Raw genomic sequence first — 23,909 nt, forward strand, 5'->3', positions numbered from 1 at the left:
TCTTACATATTGAATAATATTTATATTTTAATTGAATACTGTAATGTTAGAGACTTTATGTAAAATCTATATCTTATTTACGTTTAAAGAAACAGATATTTGTAGAATTCTACCAAGCTTCCAAAGTTCAGAAAAGAATTGTTTTTGTCAAAATACCAGGTAAAAAAATAAGGTAAATCTAGTTTATTGATGTCAGTGTCATGCACTTTTGGCAGGTAAAAGACCCAATTTGCATCAGTCAATCAAGAAAAATGTATAAAACATTACGACAACATTTGTGTATCGTTGCTGCTTGACAGACAGAATGAGAATGAGTCTTGAGACCAGCCAACATAATTTGGCAACAATCATTATCAGTAAACCATTACAATGTAATTTAATACTCCCGTTTGCATTTAAACTGTTATACGAATTCAATGACCCCAATATAGTGAGTACCCTGCCTTCTGACCAAAGAGCCTAGTCCAGAATTGCAATTGTACTTTTATGAAAAACACATAATCGTGGGACATATGAAAATGCCTTTATCTGCTTACCTTGTTCTAACGTCTAAACTTCTAAAACTAACTTATTAAGGGGTAAATCACTTGATTATCATTAGTACATTACTTAATTTTATGCGTTTTACTTGCAATTATTTGCCTTCTAAAATGCTAATGTTTTGAAAGATTAAAACATTCCATTCTTATTAAAAACATGACTCCAAACACTTGGATAGAAATCTAAATTTACATACTGAAGCATCTTATATCTATATGAATAATACACAAAGGAATTAAAAGAATTTGAGTTTTTTTCTTTTGAACTTTTATACTTTAAAACATTGTAAAATGTAAGTATGTCATTATTTTTCTCAATTTTTTAAACAAGTTTGAGCATTGTTACATTTGTACAATTTATTTAGAATTACAAATTTGTTCTATGTAAGGAACCAAACTGCCCTTATGGTAAAATTTCGAATGTACTACCCTACAAGCTGTAATGCTTGTGATATCCGATATAGTACTATCTTGTAAAGCTACAAATTATATATATACAAGTGTATAACTTTCCATATCTTTATAACACTTTAATGTTAAAGTGTACATGTACTTGTATAAGAGACCACACGCTCAAATATCCACTTACATTGTACCACAGACTTATGACAAATGACCATTACTCATTGTTGAAGGCCATATAGTGACCTATAATTGTTAATTTCTGTGTTATTTGGTCTCTTATGATGTGATGCCTCATTGGCAATCGAACCACATCTTATTTTTTATACAATGTATACACAGGAAATCTGCCTGTTGTGATTTTATATTGTCATTGGTAGCAGTACTGACTATTCTTGACTGAGGGATGTTTTTAAAAGTGTCTCATTATTTATATTTGAAAACCCTGAGGTCAGTTGACGTAAATGGCGTCATTGAAAATTGGTTTCTACTGTGATGTAATATCAGTATTGACTTGAGAAGTGTACATTTTACATGAAAATGCACAAATTTTAAAGTCTTTTATTAAAGACAAGGTTAAGTTTCAATTTGACAATTGGCACCTCTATTTATATTATGCCAATCTTATTTAAGAAAAAAAACCCAAACAAGCTCTGATCTTGTTACATTAAAATCAAGGATCCTTCCTGGGCTTCTCCAATGTTGCAAAATGCAATTTTTAGTTTCATCATTCATGTGTCAAAATACAAGAGTTTTACTGTTAGCAATATTTTACCAAAAAAGAATGCACTTAAATTAAAAAATGAATGAAGGAAGTCATTAACATTGCAGATAATTTGAATTGATTTCGTCCATGGAAAATATGAAGGAGCTAATTGTTCCTTAATGTCTGGATGCTGATGGACAGGTACATACATGTATATGACAGTTTATATGTATATATATGTCTATATGCATGTGTTAAACAGGAACTACATCAAGCATAAGACAAATATAATGTAAACTCAGACTTTAAAACTCTGATCATGATTTGAAAGTAACTTTTATGTAAATTAGTGACATTCTGACATTGACACAAAGTTAACACATTTTATCTACTGAAACATAAATATCACTATCAGGTAACAAAAATATGTAATTAACAGGGATAATCGACAGGAAAACAACCTGTATTATATAAAAATTGGTATAACTGAATCTATTTCCTTTATCTCAAAAATAAGTACAGGAGTATGAATAATTAGTGAGCAGTAGCTCACACATCTTAATTATTGACAAAAAGTCTTTCAGAGATGTTATATTTGAAATATATTTTTAAATAGCATTCTAAAATGATCATACATTTTTTACATATACATGTACATGTTATTGTCTGTGCTTGTAAGTTGTAATCTAAAAATTGCATTTTATATATTTTTATGTCTTTTGATCGAGTTAAGCCATTTCAGTTGATATTTTATAGTCATGATAGTATGTATTTCTATGTTGTGATGTTATTCTATTGTTTCAGATAAGGGTGAAGGTTGGTACATGTACTAAAATGTATTTAAACATTTAAACCTGCTGCATTTGTTTGCACCTGTTTTAAGTGAAGAATCTCATGACAGACAGTTCAGTAGTTGACGTTTATTGATGTGGTTCATAAATGTTTCTCGTTTTTAGTTTATTATATATAGATTAGACCGTTGGTTTTTCCCATTTGAATGGTTTTACACTAGTAATTTTTGGGGCCCTTTATAGCTTGCTGTTTGGTGTGAGCCAATACTGTGTGGTCTTTACACTACTTTTGTACTGATTGATCCGGGCAAACATGAATTTTAAGTAGTTGTAATTACCAATGTTATTTCAACTGATTGGGCCGAGCTTACATTTCAATTTGCATAAGGACAGTTTATTTGAAGATGTGCGTGATAAACAAAATGGCTGTTATAATTATAGTTGATTTCTAATCTTAAAAAATGTGTGCTCTGTGTGGCTTAGCATTATCGTAAATGAAAGTTAGTCTAGTTGTATGATTGGGATTGTCAAACTGTGGCACAACGATATCCTGGATGATGTTATCGTGATATTTTTGACCCGCCCTAGCCCCATCCAGAACATAAAGATCGATTTTGCAGTCGAATGAAAAGCATCCACAAACTGCCAAACCTCAAACAGTAAACGCTGTGGTTCTAAGGATGTGCTATTTCTTGTATGCTGTATTTCGAGGATGCCATACACACATGCGCTCATAAATATGATGTAGGAGAAATCTGATCTCGTCAGACCAGTGAACTGATCCCACTGTCTGAAAGTCCAAATGCTGTGACCATTTGACCACTGATGTCGAACTTGACGGTGTCTACTAGTCAGCAATGGTCTTTTGACTGGTCTATGGGCACAATTTAGTCTGCAGTAAACAGTTTCATTTCATTGCACGAAACTTGCAAGGAAAAAAACTGTATGTAGCTTTAGATAACTTGTTCATTAAGGTACCTAGGCATAGAATTTATACCTGAATTCTTTCCTGTCGATTAACAATAGATTAAAGATTTGAAACAAAGCAGTATCAAATTTAATTTTAAAACAAAAAATGGAAGCAAAACATTTAGGTGTTGCTTAACTTTTGGCGAGGTGTATATAAGCGAAGCTCTTGTAATTTCCATTAAGAACTTGAATAAAAGCATTTTAAAAAGTGTTGAAAAGGAAAATCAATATCTATTTAGTTTGATATTTTTATAGTCCTTACAAATGTATCCCCCTCATATAATATTTTCAATATCAGGCAAATACAAAGTTCTTATTTTTGTTGTGAATGCATATGGTTGTTTAAATAGACAAAAAGCGTTTTATTAAGATGAAATAAAAAATCTGGGAAGTCCAGGGAAGATGGATGCCTCGGCATATTACACATTATTCTTTAACAGGCATATGCATGTACACATCAATTAGAGAACGAAACCTTCAAAAATCTGTTTCAGAATAATGAAAATCAGAAATAACTATACAGTTACCTGTAATTAATATAGCCTGGATAAATAGCTTTCTACATTTAATATTGTGACATCTTCTTTTACATGTAAGTCAATTATAAAAGTTATCAATAAAAAAATTCACTTACAAAGCATTCCCTGTTCTGTACTTTTTCAAATTATCTTGCTATTTAAAATTATATGCACAGAAATTATTTTGATCACGAAATAACTTCTTGAAAGTTTTTCTAATGCATATCCAAATGTCTGAATGTGTTGTCAAGACTCTACAGTTAAAAATATTTTACTCACCTGGCCATTCCAACAATGTTCACCATTAGCATGATAAGCTTTGCCATTGTTTGGAGTCAGATTAATTACCTTTGAAAATTTAACAAAATTTGACAGGAAAACCCATGATGTTCAGGTGTTCCTGTCATGCCTGTATAGTTTTTGGTACATCATGTACATGTACATGTATCCTCTTTGGGTTTTATTGGAAATTTACTGAATTCCTTAGTTACTTAGTAGCTCTAATAAACATCAATTTTTTGCAATGTCTGTATTTGAAAATCTTTATATTGCTTGGACCAGGAAAAAATACTTTATTAACTATCATCTGCTGATGATTTGAACACAAATGTCTTTTTTGTTACCTTTAAATGGAATGCCTGTAGACTATTTAAAAATAAAGTCATGACATATATTTTGGCAGAAGATTATGGAATTTATTCATATTTGTGGCAGCTGAATATGTTTATGATTCAATTTGGCTGATAAATCTGATTTTTTCAATGTATCCTTTATCATATTTATAAATTTGTAAATAAGAAGCTATGTTGCAAGTACATGCACCCTACGATTTATATGAAAGATGAATGGATTGCCTTAAGTTATTTCCATATTATCATTTATATATGTTCAATCTTCTAGGATGAATAATAAATGACATGAATTTATAAATGACATAATTAGGTGTCAACACAATTGGATGCCATAGTTGCTTAAATATGGTCCAGAAAAGTGCAAGTTCTTTACAACATGTACAAGTACATGTATTGCCTTGTACATGTATAACTAATGGTTTTAAAGATTAAGAATGTTACAAATTGTGGTTATATCATATTATGGGAAAGTTTTCATCTATCACAATTGCCCCTAAATCCAAGGAGCAGTTTATTAATTTAACCTGAAATGTATCGTTTGAAAGCTTTTTTCTCTTCTCAGACTTGCTTTATATTCAATATTTTACCATTAATATAAGGATGTTGGATTAATGTACAAGTTAATGCATTAGTGGATTGTTTTGAGTTAAGTAAAGTTGCTGCTAAGTAGTGAACTATTGATTGACATCTCCTTATAGTATTGATTCACTGACTTGTATTCACTGTTAATAGATATTAAAAGCAGGTAAGATATTTTATGTTTTTCAAAATCTGAATTGGACTGAATCTGACTTTTTTCTTGCCTTCCTTAGAGACAAATTTTGTTGTTTTTGACCAGTTTGAGAGTTGCAATCAAATTTTGTGTTTTCAAAGTTATAAAGTTTTTTATACGACCGCAAAAATTTTAATTTTTCGTCGTATATTTCTATCACGTTGGCGTCTTCGTCCTTCGTCGTCGTCCGAATACTTTTGGTTTTCGCACTCTAACTTTAGTAAAAGTGAATAGAAATCTATGAAATTTTAACACAAGGTTTATAACCACAAAAGGGAGGTTGGGATTGATTTTGGGAATTTTGGTCCCAACATTTTAGGAAAAAGGGGCCAAAAAGGGCCCAAATAAGCATTTTCTTGGTTTTCGCACTATAACTTTAGTTTAAGTGAATAGAAATCTATGAAATTTTGACACAAGGTTTATGACCACAAAAGGAAGGTTGGGATTGATTTTGGGAGTTTTGGTTCCAACAGTTTAGGAATTAAGGGCCAAAAAAGGGCCCAAATAAGCATTATTCTTGGTTTTTTGCACAATAACTTTAGTATAAGTAAATAGAAATCAATGAAATTTAAACACAAGGTTTTATGACCACAAAAGGAAGGTTGGGATTGATTTTTGGAGTTGAGGTCACAACAGTTAATGAATTAAGGGCCAAAAAGGGCCCAAATAAGCATTATTCTTGGTTTTTTGCACCATAACTTTAGTATAAGTAAATAGAAATCAATGAAATTTAAACACAAGGTTTATGACCACAAAAGGAAGGTTGGGATTGATTTTTGGAGTTGAGGTCACAACAGTTTATGAATTAAGGGCCAAAAAGGGGCCCAAATAAGCATTATTTTTGTTTTTTTGCACCATAACTTTAGTATAAGTAAATAGAAATCTATGAAATTTAAACACAAGGTTTATGACCATAAAAGGAAGGTTGGGTTTGATTTTGGGAGTTTTGGTCCTAACAGTTTAGGAATAAGGGGCCCAAAGGGTCCAAAATTGAACTTTGTGTGATTTCATCAAAAATTGAATAATTGGGGTTCTTTGATATGCCAAATCTAACTATGTATGTAGATTCTTAATTTTTGGTCCCGTTTTCAAATTGGTCTACATTAAGGTCCAAAGGGTCCAAAACTAAACTTAGTTTGATTTTAACAAAAATTGAATCCTTGGGGTTCTTTGATATGCTGAATTTAAAAATGTACTTAGATTTTTAATTATTGGCCTAGTTTTCAAGTTGGTCCAAATGGGGGTCCAAAATTAAACTTTGTTTGATTGCATCAAAAATTGAATAAATGGGTTCTTTGATATGCCAAATCTAACTGTGTATGTAGATTCTTAATTTTTGGTCCAGTTTTCAAATTGGTCTACATTAAGGTCCAAAGGGTCCAAAATTAAACTAAGTTTGATTTTAACAAAAATTAAATTCTTTGGCTTATTTGATATGCTTTATTTAAATATGTACTTTGATTTTTGATTATGGGCCCAGTTTTCAAGTTGGTCCAAATCAGGATTCCATATCAAGTATTGTGCAATAGCAAGAAATTTTCAATTGCACAGTATTGCACAATAGCAAGAAATATCTAATTGCACAATATTGTGCAATAGCAATTAATTTTCAATTGGAGTTATCTTTCTTTGTATAGAATAGTAGTTGATAATATATGTTGGAAATTTGCCAGACATGACTATGATTCATTTTCTATTTTTATTTGCCAATAACTTTATGTAAATAACTTCATTGGAAATTTGCCAATATAAAATGTTGCTGATGAAGCTTTTTTTCCTTATCTTATCTAAAATGTTTTTAGATAATGTATGTTGGACATTTGCCAGACATGACTATGATGTCATTTTCTATTTTTATTTGCCAATAACTTTATGTAAATAACTTCATTGGAAATTTGCCAATATAAAATGTAGCTGATGAGTTTTTTTTTATTGTTTTATACAATAAACAATGTATATTCACTTTTACTACCAACCAATCTTTACCATTCAGTGATAACAAGCACTTTATTTTACATTTTAATATTTTATGATGTATTTAAAAGAGTAGTTATTGTTGCAAACTCCATTAGAAATTTGAATTGATATCATTTTTGGAAAAAGGGAAACGGGGATGTGAAAAAAAAGGGGGGGGGGGTTAAATTTTTCTCATTTCAGATTTCATAAATAAAAAGAAAATTTCTTCAAACATTTTTTTGAGAGGATTAATATTCAACAGCATAGTGAATTGCTCAAAGGCAAAAAAAAAACTTTTAAGTTCATTAGACCACATTCATTCTGTGTCAGAAACCTATGCTGTGTCAACTATTTAATTTTAGATTTAAAAAGTTTGAAGAAGAAATCTTTAATTGATTTGTAAAATCTTGACATTTGATTTGTGTAAAAAAAAAACATGTAATGTCAAAAATTTGATCACAATCCAAATTCAGATCTGTATCACGCTTGAATGTTTTGTCCATACTTGCCCCAACTGTTCAGGGTTCGACCTCTGCAGTCGTATAAAGCTGCGTCCTGCGGAGCACCTGGTTTTCTTTATACTGGTTTAAACAATTATAAACATTTGCTATCATTAGTTGTATACCAATTTTTGATGAATTCTGGGGTATACAACGTAGTTGTTAAACCACAAATTTAAATATTCAACGAAAATCATATTTTCATAATGCTTGAATGAAATTAGCATGATTTAATAGGTAAAACACAAGATTATTTTTTTTCCAGGAAAATTAATGAATCCATGTGTTGTATGTGGTACATTGTATTATCTTAAATTGTTTTATTGTACACATAAAAGGAGATATGAGGAATATGCAACAAAACAGAAATAACCAAAAGACATCTAAAGGTTAAAAATAGACAGATGTCTTACAATTATACAAGCTTTTAATTATTAGATGAATGTAAAATAGTGGTGTATGAATAAAATAGAAGCTATCAAAAATCTGCCATAAGCACCTAATTCCACCATAATGAAATAAGACAACCACTGGCCATGTTCCACACTGGGACAGCCACATTAATGTGACAGAGTTTTTTTTTTTTTTGTATTTTCTTTCCTAACCCTGTTTTAATGAATAATTAAATTTGTTACACATTTTTAACCTGTGTTTATTAGAGCTATTAAAACTAATTGAGATTTTATGTATTGTAATTGATTAAAATTATTGTCAAAATGTTTTGATTACAAATGTTATCTGACATGACAACCTATACATGATATATACATGTATGTACATTTATCATCATCTTGCAATATAAGATATTGCAGTAGATTTTTCAGTTAAGAAAATATTAAGAAACACAATGCAAAGCTCATTTAATGCCAAATTACATCAAAGTCTTCAAGTTAATTTTTAAAAGAACAATAAATTAATTTGTTGATAAATAACATTAGAAAATAATAGTGGGGAGTTAGGATAACAAGTTCAAAATAAAAAAATGACATTTCTTTCAAACCAAATAAAACCCCACTTAAACGTCAAGGGCGTTTTACAAAAACTCTACAATGCATTCATTGTCCTTATTATTAAACTAAATAAATCTCTTTTCAATGTTTCTGTGCATTCAATTGGACATAATGTAATTTCCATCGATTTTTTACAAATTTCTGAAAAAGATATTATTAGAATGCACCTAAAACACTTTACTACTATTACAATATATGATTTTATCATGCAAGTTAATGATTTAAATGTCAATTTTACTAATAAATAAATCACTAGTTTGTTTTGTATGGAAGTCATGCATGACAAACTGCAGACATAAAAGTGCAGTTGCTCATATTACAGAGTACACTATATTTAGGTTTAATAGGCGTTACAAGCTAGAAGGTCATATTTAATAAAGTTGAAGTTATTTTTTATATCATGATCATCATTATTATTTTTTAAAAATCTTCCTATAATTTGGCTTATCATGAGAATACTTTAACAAATTCATCTTCAGGAATGATCAAGTAAAACATGAAAATGATATACATGTACATGTATCATATTAAAAAGTATGGCAAAGTGCAAGACAAGAGCATTAATTATCATTTAAATAGAACATTTAATTCTTTAAAAAAAATTAAAATGCAATTTAAAAAATATTTGTTCATACATACATGTATTAAAAGGTTCAGTTAATTTCACAATAACATGTCTTGGTTTTATGTATAAGGTTTTGGAGAATATATCCATGATATGATCATAAGTTTGTGTGAAAGGACTTTTGAAAAAAGAGGATATAAATGAATATGTCTCTTATTTTCAGTATGAATAGGGCCTTGAAAAGTTTGGTGAAGTTGGATAACTTTTCCTAGTCATTGCCAGACCATGATGGAAACAGTAGTGGCCGTAGCCATTGGTGTATTAGCTACCATATTTATTGCCTCTCTAGTTGGACTGATGTATGTCTGTAAGGTGAAGTGTAAGAAAGTAGATCTCATAACATCACAACTGAAGGATACAAGGTAAGCTTTAAAATCAATGGAAATAGGAGGGATATGGTTACTTGAGCACAAACAATTATTTAGTCACCCTCAATTGTCACTTTTGTGAGTTAATGGTCTTCAGAACAAGGATTTTTTTATTCATTATCTATTTGTAACTTGAACATTCTGATTTAATTCTACTAGGATCAAATAAACTTATATCAAACCATATTAAATATCAATATATATATATGTTACAGGCATTTTCTAAATTTAGGCATTTTGTAAAATGACTGAAATTTTTAGGCATTTTCTAAAATGCCTGCATGATTTAGGCATTTTACAAATTGACTATTTTTTTCAGGCATTTTATAAAATGCCTAAAAAAAATGTAAGGCATTTTACAAAATGCCTAAAAGGCTAAAAACTGAATGGAATGCACTCAAAATTTAACGACTTGAAATATCAAATAGATAATTCTATTCTATTATTAAATATAGCATGCAATTTAAACAGTTACAGTTTTATAATTGTAATTAAATCATTTACATAAACCCTGAAGATGACAATTATTTGTTGCTACATGTAATGTTTTGGTGAAAGCGACTGTTACATATTTGTCCCAACTTTTTGTAAAGAAAACTCTTAGTGTAACATCTAGTCTTACCACTAGCACTACAGCCGCATTTTGTGTAACCCTGACCATCACTCAAAGAAACTTACTGACAGCTTTTCTAAAGGAAATTTCATCATCATAATTTACAGATTGAATAGCAATAAAGTTACTGCCAGACAGTTCAAACTGATTCCTGGTGTAAAGTCCACGTAGTATTCCATCTTTAATTCCCAGTTCAATGAATTGGTGCATGCTACAGTGGCAAATATTTCATGCATATTCAATAGGCCTATGAGGCAACTAAATGGTAAAAGAAGTTGTTAACTCAATTTTTATGTGATTATGACTGTCCTTGTTTTTACTTGACCAATTGTTAAAATATTACTTGAGTGCATCATATTTTTATTTTCAATATTTTGCAAGATGAGCAATTCAGGAGTAGGTTTCACAAAAAACTTACAACTAAGATTGATCGTAAGTCATGAACAATCCAGTATACTTACGATCAATCTTATTAATAAGTTTTTTTTGTGAAACCGACTCCTGGCTCCTAGGAGTCTACAGATTTAAAGCTTGTTTTGAAAACTTTTAAATAAGTTATAGCTCAACAGAAGAAATGCACCTTTTTTTTGTATGATAATAATCCGAGGAATGTCCTTTTATTCCAATCTTAATTTTGTTCAAAATAGTTTCATATTTTTCTCTGTTCCATATAACACTTTTCTGATTAGAATCAGCATTTTCAATTAGTTGGTTTGAAAGTCTTTGTTCTGGTGTAAGAACAACATGCCCTTCTGCCATAATGAAAGTAGATCATTAGTGAAATACAGAGTGAGTACTAACTCATAGTTGTTTCTCTTTGGAGTTTCTAATTATAGACATTAAAACTAGTAAAACTAGTAAAACATGAAAACTTAACCTGCAGGCTGCATTTTTAAAGAATAATCTTAAATTTATTTTACTCAACCCTTTTTTGTAGCTTTACAATATATTTATATCATCTATTTCATGTATTTCATATTTACACAATTTGCCTGAAACAGACCAGGCAATTTGTGAAATTTTCATTAAAAATTTCAGGCATTTTACAAAATGACTAGGTTTTTTAAGGCATTTTGTAAAATGCCTGTCAACTTTAGGCATTTTAGAAAATGCCTTAAAATTCAGTCATTTTACAAAATGCCTAAATTTAGAAAATGCCTGTTATATATATATATAAAAAAGAAGATGTGGTATGATTGCCAATGAGCTAATTCTCCACAAGAGACCAAAATGACACAGAAATTTTAATCTAAGCCCATATGTATGTTTTTGTCGGTTCTTTTAAATATGTTTGCTGAATGATGAAATAGGAGAATATTCTTACTCACTTATGTTTTAGTAACAAGATTTCTTGTTCTAGATTTAAGACATGTATAAATTAAGATAAAATTGATCTGTACTAGATCAGTTTCTTATTTTCAATATGCATAGCTTATAAAGTTCACAATGACACCAATTTAAAAATAGCTTATTTTAAAAATTTATTATTACAGCATAAGAGCATTAAAGATAAATTATCATAAAAACATATCTAGGAGTGAATAAGAGCTGCATAATCCACAGTCTATAAAGTACAGAACAATAATTTATAGTTATACTTCAGTGTTAAAATATGGTATATGATCCCTAAAGTGTTGGGTTTTTTTTAAACTTTTTTTGCTTGTGATGAGATTAGCCACAAATATCCCATTTCCCACATGTCTTTTTCAAATTACATACATAAATAGATACATTTGCATTGATTTGAACACAGGTGATAACCAGATAAATTTAAATAATTGATATATAATTGATTTGCTTACAGCCAAATGTACGAAAGATACAAGAAGACACAATCGAGACAAAACTAGATCAGATCTGTTAATTTCTTATTTCAGGCCAGATGTACAGTTGATAGAAGATGACGCGCAGTCTAATCCAGCTGATCTTGAGTTAGATGAAGTTAGGATATCTAACCCCAGACTAGATCAATTATTACAAGATGAACATTGGGTTGATGATGCAACGTAAGTAATCAAATTGATAAAAGCAATCTTACTATTATTATTTATAAGTTCAGACAGTAGTTTTCAATTATGCTATTTACTACAGTACAATTTTTTTGCATCCTTTTTTGCTTGCCGTGTAAAAGGATAAAAGTATATGTTCTCTTTTTTTCTCCTTTTTAAGGTAGTACCCAACACTTTAACTAAAATTAATTTGGCTCGTTTCATTTTCATAAAATTTTAACACAGTATTTACTTTGATCCTTTTACAAAAATATAAAAAAATCAAAAAATTTGAACCAACCGTTTAATCAGAAAAATTACACTGGTGATATAACAGTTTGACAAACACTTATTTTGATCATTGAGATGCTTAATATTCCCTTAACAACACAATGTCATAAAAACGTTCTGCTGATTTTACAGAGTTATCTCCCTGTAGTGTTAGGTACCACCTTAAGTCTTATTGAAATTTTTCATGGCAGATTTCTCAGCTACTAAGCATAATACATTGAATTTAGATTTACCATTTGGAGTTGATATATATGAGTTGATCGCTGAAGGGTTTGTTTATGTCATCACTCACCTTGCCCTTAGAGACAATAACAATCAAAACCAAGGAGTAAACAGACTAAAACAACCAAAGGACATTTACATCAACAGATATAAATAAAAGAGGGACGAAAGATACCAAAGGGACAGTCAAACTCATAAATCTAAAACAAACTGACAACGCCATGGCTAAAAATAAAACAGACAAACAGAAAAACAATAGTACACACGACACAACATAGAAAACTAAAGAATAAACAACACGAACCCCACCAAAAACTAGGGGTGATCTCGGGTGCTCCGGAAGGGTAAGCAGATCCTGCTCCACATGTGGCACCCGTCGTGTTGCTTAAGTGATTACAAATGCGGTAAATAGTCTAATTCGGTAGGTCATATTCATGAAAGGGAAGGGGATTGTAGTTACGACGTAAGGAACATATCCGATATCATTTGTGAAACGGTTATTCCATAACGGTCAACCAACTCGTGATGGCGTCCGTAAAATTTACGAAGGGATGATTTCAACTTCACCATTTGGAACTCTTGGTTTAATAGCTTCCTTGTGAGCAGCAAACCTCTATCAAGAAAATCATGATAGGAAATGCAAGCACGGGAATATCGTATCAATTGGGAGATATATACCCCGTATGCAGGTGCTACTGGAATGTTGCTACTTAGAAATGGAAAGTTCACAATTGGAAAGCTGAAATCATCATAATAAATAAGAATAACATGAACTACACTAAAAACCAGGAGTGAAATCAGGTGCTCCAGAGAGTAAGCATTTCCTGCACCGTATATGACACCCGTCGTGTTATTTGTTTGTTCAGTTCGGTAATGATGGAAGGTAATTATGACTGAGGAAGAATTGATAATATATTGATGATAACTGGATGCAAAGGCAGGGGGTTATTAAACTCAATAGTTTTTTCTGATAATTGAAAAAATACACTGTTTTAACATTATGAATTTGAAAAGAAGGGAGATAAGATGGTGTATTAATTCCTGACATAACATCCTTACACAAATGTAATAAAACTCAAAACCGAAGGTAGAGTTCTATTGGTGCTATTCTGCATTACAAAGAGACAGTTTTGTATATCATCTTTCTTTCGACAAATTTTAAGAACAAAAAAATAAAAAGAGGAGTCATCATATTATTATTTTAATTATCATGCATACATCTATACTATTCAAGATTTTTTTCATTTGTGAGAGTATCAAAGAAGAGCTTACTAATGATACTTGAAAAAGTAAATTTGAACTAAATTAAATGATAATGATCGAAACATTGACATAATATATTCATAAAAGTTTTTTGCTTGGTGCATTTCAGTGGTTTAGTTCCTCATTGTATCGCCATTTTAAAAACCTGTCATATTTTGACGGAACGACTAGTTGGTATGACAATGGGAAATGCCCAGATGATACGCACCCAAGAATTACTGACAGATATTATTGCTGTGGCTAAAAGGATAAGTCCTAGAGTCGATGAAGTTGTCAATTCCATGTACCCACCACTGGATCCTAGATTACTAGAAGCCAGGTAAGACTAGTGCTACTGTATGACCCTCATCATCCTTAGACATTACACAAATTGCTTCCTAGCAACACTTGTTTTCTAATTAAGCTTTCATAATTTTTGTCTTGCCTTGAAGGAGTCAAAAAGCGAGACCTAGGTATGCTGTTTCCGGCGTTGGCGGTGACGCCGTTGGCGGTGACGCCGTTGGCGGTGACGGCGTTGGCGGTGACGGCGTCGTCAACAATGTATTAGTTTGTGATTAGGTCTAGTTCATGGTGAACCACTAGTGGTAGGTCAATGATATTTTGTATGCAGTTGTATTACCATTGGCACATGTCATTACCATGGAGATTATTTGACCCCGTCCCTCAGTCAAGGTCTATTGAAACTTTTCATAGTTTACATGTATTAGTTTGTGATTAGGTCAGTTAATGGGGAACCACTAGTGGTAGGTCAATGGTATTTGGTATGCAGTTGTATAAGCATTGGAATATCTCACTTCCATGGAGATTATTTGGCTTCACCCCCTTAGTCATGGTCTATAGACTGAAAAGTTTGCTAAGTTAACATGTATTAGTTTGTGATTATGTCAGTTCACGGGGAACCATAAGTGGTAGGCCAATGTTTATTGGTGTTCAGTTGTATAAGCATTAGCACATCTCATTTCCATGAAGAATATTTGGCCCCGCTCCCTCAGTCATGGTTTATTGACTTTGAAACTTTTGCTTAGTTTACATGTATTAGTTTGTGATTAGATCAGTTTAAGATGAACTCCTATTGTTAAGTCAATGATATTTGGTATGCAAATGTATTGGCATGTGAAAGAATCCTTTCCATGGAGATTATATAGCCCCACCCCTGATCATGGTTCATTGACTTTGAAACTTTTACATAGTTTACAAGTTAATGTTTGTGATTAGGTTTGTTTAAAGGGAACGACTTATAATAAGTCAATGGTATTTGGTATGCAGTTGTATTAGCATTGGCACATCTCATTCCATGGAGATTGTTTAGCAATGCACCTTCAGTCATGGTTCATCGACTTTGAATATTTGCATAACTTACATGTTAAAGTATTGCCATTTTAATTTGCATTATCAAAATTACAAAAAGGCGAGACATATCTCTGTGATAACAGTTTATTACTTATTATGTTGATAATAGCTTTTCATTTTAAGAATTAAGGCAGGATCCATGCATTTATCATGTTTAATCAGAGAGAATCTGAAGCTCTGTCCCCTGTTACAATTACTAAAAATGTTTGTTTTACTGATTACAATGTAGGTCAATTTATTTAGAAGTACTAACCAGTAGATTTACAACCATTCACTTGTGGTCAAATGTTAAAAAAGACTGCTTAAGGAAAAAGGCAAGAAATTTCAGACAAACTGACAATCATAATGGTTTACCTTTACAAATTGTGACTTGGATGGAGAGTTGTCTCATTGGCACTTATACCACATCTTCTTATATCTATAATCAGACAATCAGACAATCAATTGATATCACTTTGTGATGTCATTGTTAATATATTTCAGATGTACAGCATTGGTTCTGTCTGTTAGCCATCTTGTTTTAGTCACAAAGCATGCTTGTCAGTTTTCTGGCAGTATGGATTGGATTGACCAATCACTAGCTGATATTGAAGAGCATTTGAGGGTAAGTTTAAACCAGTTTGATGCAGTCTTAAGGTAAAGCACAAGTTTTCCCAAAAAAATAAAATTTCTATTGTCAGCCCACAAATACTTGAAGCCAAGTGAAAGCAACCAACGTTTGTGAGTTTAATGCATAAGTTAACTTATTTAACTTATGCATTAAACTTACAAACATTATTTTGAATTGTTAAAACAATTCAAAATAAAATGCATTGTATGATATTGAAGCCAATCTGATGTGCCAGTATACATTTTAGGATGATGTATTTGTATCAAGGTTAAGAGTAGATGATAATGGGTATCTTAGATAGTAAGTAAGTAAGTAAATTTTATTTAGAGTCGGCATATATATACATAATAACAGAGAAAACATGAGCTCTGGTGAGCTCTTTAACCGACTACTAGATGATAACATTATACTTACTATGGCAAAATGCATTTTTACAGAGATGAATCCTTTTTAGATCAAAGAAGTAGCTTGTTATTTCAAAAAATTAAAATAAAAAATTGAAATGTTTTATGTGTATATTTTATTTTTATAGGTACTCAGAGAGGCAAGTTCAGAAGAAGAATTGACTAGAACTTCCTCCTCATCAGCATCAGACGACAGTACTATTGAAGTTATTGAGCCTAACCAACCACCCAATGAACAATCTAAAGTCTAATCAGTGCTAGAGACTCGAAGAGCCTGTATTCCATACAATAGTCTTTTCCCAAAGCAGTTATTCTATTTTTGTTATGAATATGACCTTATTATCGTATGGATTGAAAATTTGTGAATGATATAGAATAGAAGTTGTTTTATTACAATTTCAGATTTTTTTAAACCAAATTGAGCAAATTTTAATAATGGGTTATAGCTATACAGGTTGTGAAATTAGGGAAGAACATAATTGCAATTGTTTACAGGTTTTCCACTCATATTTAATATAATTGACATTTTAAAATATGCATGGTTGTTGTGTGACATATTATACAGGTCATAGAATACCACCAAATACAATATATAAAGAAAGATTTTCAATTAAGATAGCCAAATATATGTAATTCTGCTGTTATGAACCTAATGTATAAGTCATAGTATTATGCTAACAATCAACAGTAGGAACGATTTTAATTTGTGAGTAGTAGATCACATTAAAAGTTTGTTTGTTATGGCTTTTTGTATAAAGTCAGGTTGTTTAATTGAGATTCTGTGTAAATTGACAAGATCTCTGTATGTATTGTCATAGAATTGAAATTCAAAACAAAAATTGGAGAACAATGTTCATATTTGTGTACAACACTTCTAATTATTTCTTATAAAACTGTTATTTTGCTATTATATAAATTGGTAAAATAGGTTGCTTATAAATATGCTTTTTATGTAGAGAGTTTAAATTTCATTTATCATGTTTCTTAAGGCAGTTCTGAAATGTTTTAGACTATACAGAATTTGTCATTAGCTGATATAAGTTTTTGTATATGGTGCTTTTTATAGTGTTGTTACATATTTTAATGAGAATTCAACAAAACCATTGCATTAGAGTTTTGCAGAATGTTTCCATTGTAATGGCAGCATTTTATTTGATAAGCAGTAACATCAGAATGATAAGTTGTTACAAGCTTCATAGTTTGTCTGTTGTTGGAACTTTTTTAAAATGGTTTTTCAACTTTTTGAATTAAATTAATTCTATTATAAGACAGAGAAATTAGGATTACAAGAACCATGTTTCTTCTATAAAGTGGGTCAGATTTGAAAGATCATATTTTTACAATCTAGTAGATAGAAGATAAAGAGTGAGCAAATAGATAACATTAAATCAATGAAAAGTAGGTCAGCAACATGAGATAAGGACAAATTATAATAACATTCAACAAAACAATAGACTGAAAAGTAGAGATTGGAAATGTTAAATAAATTGTTATTACACTTATGTTTTTGTAATGAAATTGTTCAAAACAAAATCATTGGAAAATTTGTTAACGTACAGATAGAAAAATACTCAAAGGTCATTTCAAGCTACAAAATCACCAAAAATTTAAACAAAATTGTAAAACAAAGTTAATTCACAATGAATTAATGGTGGTATTTTACCTATTAATTGGTCCAGGTAAAATGGAATTGAATTTTTTTTTTTAAATTTACAAACATTCCTGCATACAATACCAACATATTTAAAAAGAAAAAAAAAGAACAATGTTAAGCTGTCTCGTAGTTGAAGTGTGTTATTTATTATTATACCCCACGCAACGAAGTTGCGGAGGGTATAATGTTTTTGACCCGTCCGTCCGTCCGTCCGTCCGTCAGTCCGTCAGTCCTGTTTCTTGTCATCGCAACTCCTCTCAAACCACACAACAGAATTTCACGAAACCTTTTCAGATAATAAGGACATACTATGTAGTTGTGCATATCGACGGGAAATTGCGATTCAATTTTTTTTCTAGGAGTTACGCCCCTTTGAACTTATTTACTTTAATGTACTACTGCAACAGTTTGTCATCACAACTCCTCTCAAACCACACAACAGAATTTCACGAAACCTTTTCAGATAATAAGGACATACTATGTAGTTGTGCATATCGACGGGAAATTGCGATTCAATTTTTTTTCTAGGAGTTACGCCCCTTTGAACTTATTTACTTTAATGTACTACTGCAACAGTTTGTCATCGCAACTCCTCTCAAACCACACAACAGAATTTCACGAAACCTTTTCAGATAATAAGGACATACTATGTAGTTGTGCATATCGACGGGAAATTGCGATTCAATATTTTTTCTAGGAGTTACGCCCCTTTGAACTTATTTACTTTAATGTACTACTGCAACAGTTTGTCATCGCAACTCCTCTCAAACCACACAACAGAATTTCACGAAACCTTTTCAGATAATAAGGACATACTATGTAGTTGTGCATATCGACGGGAAATTGCGATTCAATTTTTTTTCTAGGAGTTACGCCCCTTTGAACTTATTTACTTTAATGTACTACTGCAACAGTTTGTCATCGCAACTCCTCTCAAACCACACAACAGAATTTCATGAAACTTTGTAGATAATAAGGACATACTATGTAGATGTGCATATCAACAGGAAATTACGGATCAATTTTTTTTCTAGGAGTTATGCCCCTTTGAACTTATTTGCTTCAATGTACTTCTGCAACAGTTTGTCATCTCAACTCCTCTGAAAACACACAACAGAATTTCATGAAATTTTGTAGATAATAAGGACATACTATGTATATTGACAGGAAATTATTATTCAATATTTTTTCTTATACAATTTTTTTTTCTTATACTTATTTAATTTCTCCAATGACAATGTGGGGACGTGGGGTATGTGCTCACTAAGGTTCTTTAATGTTTAAATGTAATATGTTTGATTTTTGTGAATAATTTAATTTTCCTAAGATGTCAAATACAATTTGAAACTCCTTGTCTGTCTTCTTGGATTTGCCTTGGGTTGATGTGTTTAGTTGAAATTACAACAATTATACTGAAGTTATGAAGGTAACCCATTATTGTTGAGTTTATAAACCAATCAAAATGAAGAATATAAGGATGTATTTCATTCCTATTGAATTATATTTGATATTATAGAATTTAAGGACTTTATTTATATGCATTTACTCAGAAGAAAATTCATTGTTCTTATGATTCTTATTATTTATTTACCATATAAATCAAATTGTTTCTGTAAAATAATCAAATTAAATAATAAATCAAAATATATGTAGAACAAATACCATACAGGCTATGAAATAGTCAATGAACTGGAGATACCAATCTTTTAAAAAGTCTATCTCAAAGTAGACATTTTCTTTTACTATCAGTTATATATTTCAAAACACAAACTTTTTTATAAATGATTATAAGTCAAAAGAGTTCATATGTTGAAATGTTTGGGTTTTTTTAAGCTCACCTGGCCCTTCTCATCACTTGGCGTCCGGCGTCTGTCGTCTTCGTCGTCCGTCCTTGTTAACTTTTACAAAAATCTTCTCCTCTGAAACTACTGGGCCAAATTAAACCAACCTTGACCTCAATCATCATTGGGGTATCTAGTTTAAAAAATGTGTCCAGTGACCCGGCCAACCAACCAAGATGGCTGCCATGGCTAAAAATAGAACATAGGGGTAAAATGTAGATTTTGGCTTATATCTTTGAAACCAAAGTATTTAGAGCAAATCTAACAAAAAGGTAAAATTGTTTATCAGGTCTATCTATTTGCCCTGAAATTTTCAGATGAATTGGAGAACCTGTTTGTGGGTTGCTGCCCCTAAATTGGTAATTTTAAGGAAATTTTGCTGTTTTTGGTTATTATCTTGAATATTATTATAGATAGAGATAAACTGTAAACAACAAAAATGTTCACCAAAGTAAGATCTACAAATAAGTCAAATTGACCAAAATGGTCAGTTGACCCCTTAAGCAGTAATTCCCCTTTATAGTCAATTTTAACAATTTTTTGTAAATTTTTGTAATTTTTACAAACACCTCTGAAACTGCCAGGACAAATTTTACCAAACTTCACAATCATTAGGGTATCTAGTTTAAAAAATGTGTCCGATGACCCTGCCTGCGAACAAAGATGGCTGACAAGGCTAAAAATAGTACATAGGGTAAAATGTTGATTTTGGCTCATATCTCTGAAACTAAAGCATTTAGAGCAAACCTGCTGTGGATAAAATTGTTCATTAGGTCAAGATCTATTTGCCCTGAAATTTTCAGACCAATCAGGCAACTTTTTGTTGGGTAGCTGCCCCTGAATAGGTAATTTTAAGAACATTTTGTAGCTTTTGGTTATTATCTTGAATATTATTATAGATAGAGATAAACTGTAAACAGCAATAATGTACAGCAAAGTAAGAGTTAAGGAGTTATTGCCCTTTATAGTCAATTTTTAACAATTTTCATAAATTTTCTAAATTTTTGTAAATTTTTACATAATATTATCATTGTAACTACTGGGCCAAGTTAATTATAGATAGAGATAATTGTAAGCAGCAAAAATGTTCAGTAAAGTATGATCTACAAACACATCACCATCACCAAAATACAATTTTGTCATGAATCCATCTGTGTCCTTTGTCTAATATGAACATAGACCAAGGTGAGCGACACAGGCTCTTTAGAGCCTCTAGTTTTCAAGGTCATACTATTTACATCATATGCTCCAATAATATTTTGATAGATATGTATATTATCATAAGATACAGAATAGAAAATCATACATATAGGAATATTATAAGGTCTTAATCTAATCTGCTCTTCTATATGCATATGCATCAAGATTCCTAATCAATAAAAAACATAACTGTGCATTAAGGATTTGTTTTAGAACCTGCTTATGTAGTTGGACTGGTCCCAGATTGACAAAAGATCACTATTTTTGCAAAGAAAGATCAAAATTAGAATGCAACCTGAAAGTATAGAGTTAAAAAGTTTTATGATATAATATTTACACTCGATACACATTACAAACCAGAGGTTATAGCTTCAAGCATACCATATAAAAATGCATAACTATTTATGGCCTTTGTTCAAGTCCTTGAAAGGAACTTTTGCCATTTTGGCTCAGTCTGAAGACAAAACTTGACTACATTTAATTCATGTTCAGATAAATTTGTATATATTGTTAATGATTGATCATCCTAACATTTATGTTTTGTTTGTTATATTTTTAATCACTGTTATTTTATATATCATTTTATATTTGTTTTTATTTCATTGTATGATACACATATTAAAATCCCCACAAACAAAGTTTTTGGTCGGGTTTAAAGGAATCACTCTGTCTGTAAGTCTCTATCAGTTTGTCCATGTAACTTGTAAGGGCAACTACTCCTTTAAATGGATTGGCATATATTGACAAGCTTTACACAGTTGTATAACACTTCCTGATGATGTGCTCAAAAAAGCATAACCCTAGTTCAATATGTTAAAGGGGAGATAATTAACTTCAATATAATCTAAATGTTGCAGGGGTATCCTTAAATTTGTTCCCTTAAATTTCATGTTTATAATTTGTAAACCATTTATAATATGTAAGTGCAAAATTATTGAAACCAGTTTCAATACATCGGTAGTGATTATTTGATGATGTCAAATAATATCAAAAAAATTCTGTAAGAACTCAGCACTTAAATGAAAGACAGTACCAGAAACATGAGAAGTTGCATCATTCTGTAAAAGTCAACTCTTGTGCCATACATTGTTCTCTTGGTAAAAACTTTTCATTGTATTGTTGTTTGTCCTAACAACTAATATCCTTGGAGGTAAGAATAAGGGTTTTCTCTTCAGCATTGTCAATCAAAATGTTTAAACAACTGATATTTAATGTTTGCCATTAATATTCGTTGTACATTGCCTTACCAGCAATGCATGTCAGTTGAACATAGTGTATGAGGAAAAATCTCCTCAGTAATGATACAGTTTTGATTTTTTCATTGCTAAGTTTTCATAAGGTATATGTATAAAGGAAAAATAAATGTCAAGAAACATTTGATATATAGAATGCTGGTGTATAAAAAGATTTTTAGATTGATGATTTCAGTCATGAACATCATGCTTAGCTACATTACATTTGCAACCATTAAAGATTGAAGACAAATTTTTATTCATTTGCACGACTTCATTTACAGGTAGCCTTTAGTCATTACACTCATGCGTTTTCTGTTTCTAGACACTATATTTAAAATTCAAACTATGACTTGAAACTAACTTCCCGTACTTCACTCACAGGCAGCTATAATCAGAAGTTAGAAAGGGGAAACTAGAACATAAGGATGGGGGATTTTCTGAAAGTTGTAAGCTTCAAATATTCTTTATTATTCATATCTAAAATTTTCAAATATATGTCGATATATATATAAACCATTTTTCCATAGTTTTTCCTGTGAATGATATGTAATGCTACTGTATAGAAATTATTATGATGTTTTTTTATGATGTTTTTTTTTTATTTGTGAAAAATGTGCAATAACAAAATGTTGCATCAATAAGATTTTATATTTTTGCCAGTGGTCAAGTATTTGCAATGTGCACATTAACATTTTAAAATTTGTAGTTATTAAAATGCAGTAAAGAGGTAAACTCAAATTTTGAGATTTTCATGTTCAAATGTAACGCTTAAATAGTTATTTTACACATGCTTCAACATCAAATATTTTGCTTTAGTGTATTAATAATAAGTAAGTTAGAATAGTCAGTTGTTATTGGGAATATTTTTATAACATTCATGAACCCCAGTAATATGCAAACCATACCTTCATTCATGGACCCCACCCTTATTAACAGACAACACTATAACATATCATTGAAAAATTCTTTTTTTCCTGCTGTAATACAAGCAAGGCATTTCTTTGTGATACCAGATTTATTTTGAAATTTGTAACTAATACACTCATATCTGTTTTATAGAAGAATAAATGCTTAGATGGTTTGGTGTTTGAACTTTTTTCAAGTTAAATATGTATGGTTATGTCAGGACACTACAAAATATTATCTAACTCACCTGCTGACATTTTAAATCAGATTGTTAACCTAATTAAAGGGAAGTAAGCTGAGACTATTTAGATCAGTCAGGAATCGAACTTGCAACTTACAGAGTTTGACTCTCTAGTTCTATCAAACTTAAAGTTTGAATATAGAACTGAACCTTTTATGTTTTTTTTTTACTTAAATGGACTTTTGTCTGAATTGCTTGAAATACAACTACTGAAAATTTATAATTAATTAAATGTAATATGTTTTGAAGTTATTGATTAAATGAAGACAAACTAGAAAAAGAAAGGATATGGTATACCTGATA

At 30.7% G+C, this 23,909-nt stretch overlaps 1 protein-coding gene across 2 annotated transcripts; it reads left to right on the forward strand.

Annotated features, from left to right (window-relative positions):
• Positions 1 to 48: 48 nt before the first annotated feature.
• On the forward strand, positions 49 to 23,539 carry LOC139513160 (transmembrane protein 98-like). Of its 2 annotated transcripts, XR_011662396.1 has the most exons (8): positions 71 to 172; positions 9,584 to 9,782; positions 12,279 to 12,407; positions 14,275 to 14,484; positions 15,999 to 16,119; positions 16,658 to 18,322; positions 19,452 to 20,383; positions 20,870 to 23,539. XR_011662396.1 is itself a non-coding variant. In XM_071301442.1 (6 exons), the coding sequence occupies exons 2-6, from the start codon at positions 9,646 to 9,648 to the stop codon at positions 16,778 to 16,780; spliced, it is 720 nt and encodes a 239-aa protein (XP_071157543.1). In that variant the 5' UTR covers positions 49 to 159; positions 9,584 to 9,645; the 3' UTR covers positions 16,781 to 18,135. The 2 variants fall into 2 exon arrangements, 1 of the variants encoding a protein (XP_071157543.1); XM_071301442.1 differs by lacking the exons at positions 19,452 to 20,383; positions 20,870 to 23,539 and having other exon boundaries at positions 49 to 159; positions 16,658 to 18,135.
• Positions 23,540 to 23,909: the final 370 nt, after the last annotated feature.

This window comes from Mytilus edulis, chromosome 2, assembly GCF_963676685.1.
Source record: "Mytilus edulis chromosome 2, xbMytEdul2.2, whole genome shotgun sequence".
NCBI lineage: Eukaryota > Metazoa > Mollusca > Bivalvia > Mytilida > Mytilidae > Mytilus > Mytilus edulis.

What these genes read in the sequence shown, in the direction of transcription:
- LOC139513160 (XM_071301442.1), top strand. Translation starts at nt 9,646, where the DNA reads ATGATGGAAACAGTAGTGGCCGTAGCCATTGGTGTATTAGCTACCATA. An exon ending in TCACAACTGAAGGATACAAG is followed by an intron (nt 9,783 to 12,278) that starts GTAAGCTTTAAA and finishes TTCTTATTTCAG; the next exon opens with GCCAGATGTACAGTTGATAG. An exon ending in ATATTGAAGAGCATTTGAGG is followed by an intron (nt 16,120 to 16,657) that starts GTAAGTTTAAAC and finishes TTATTTTTATAG; the next exon opens with GTACTCAGAGAGGCAAGTTC.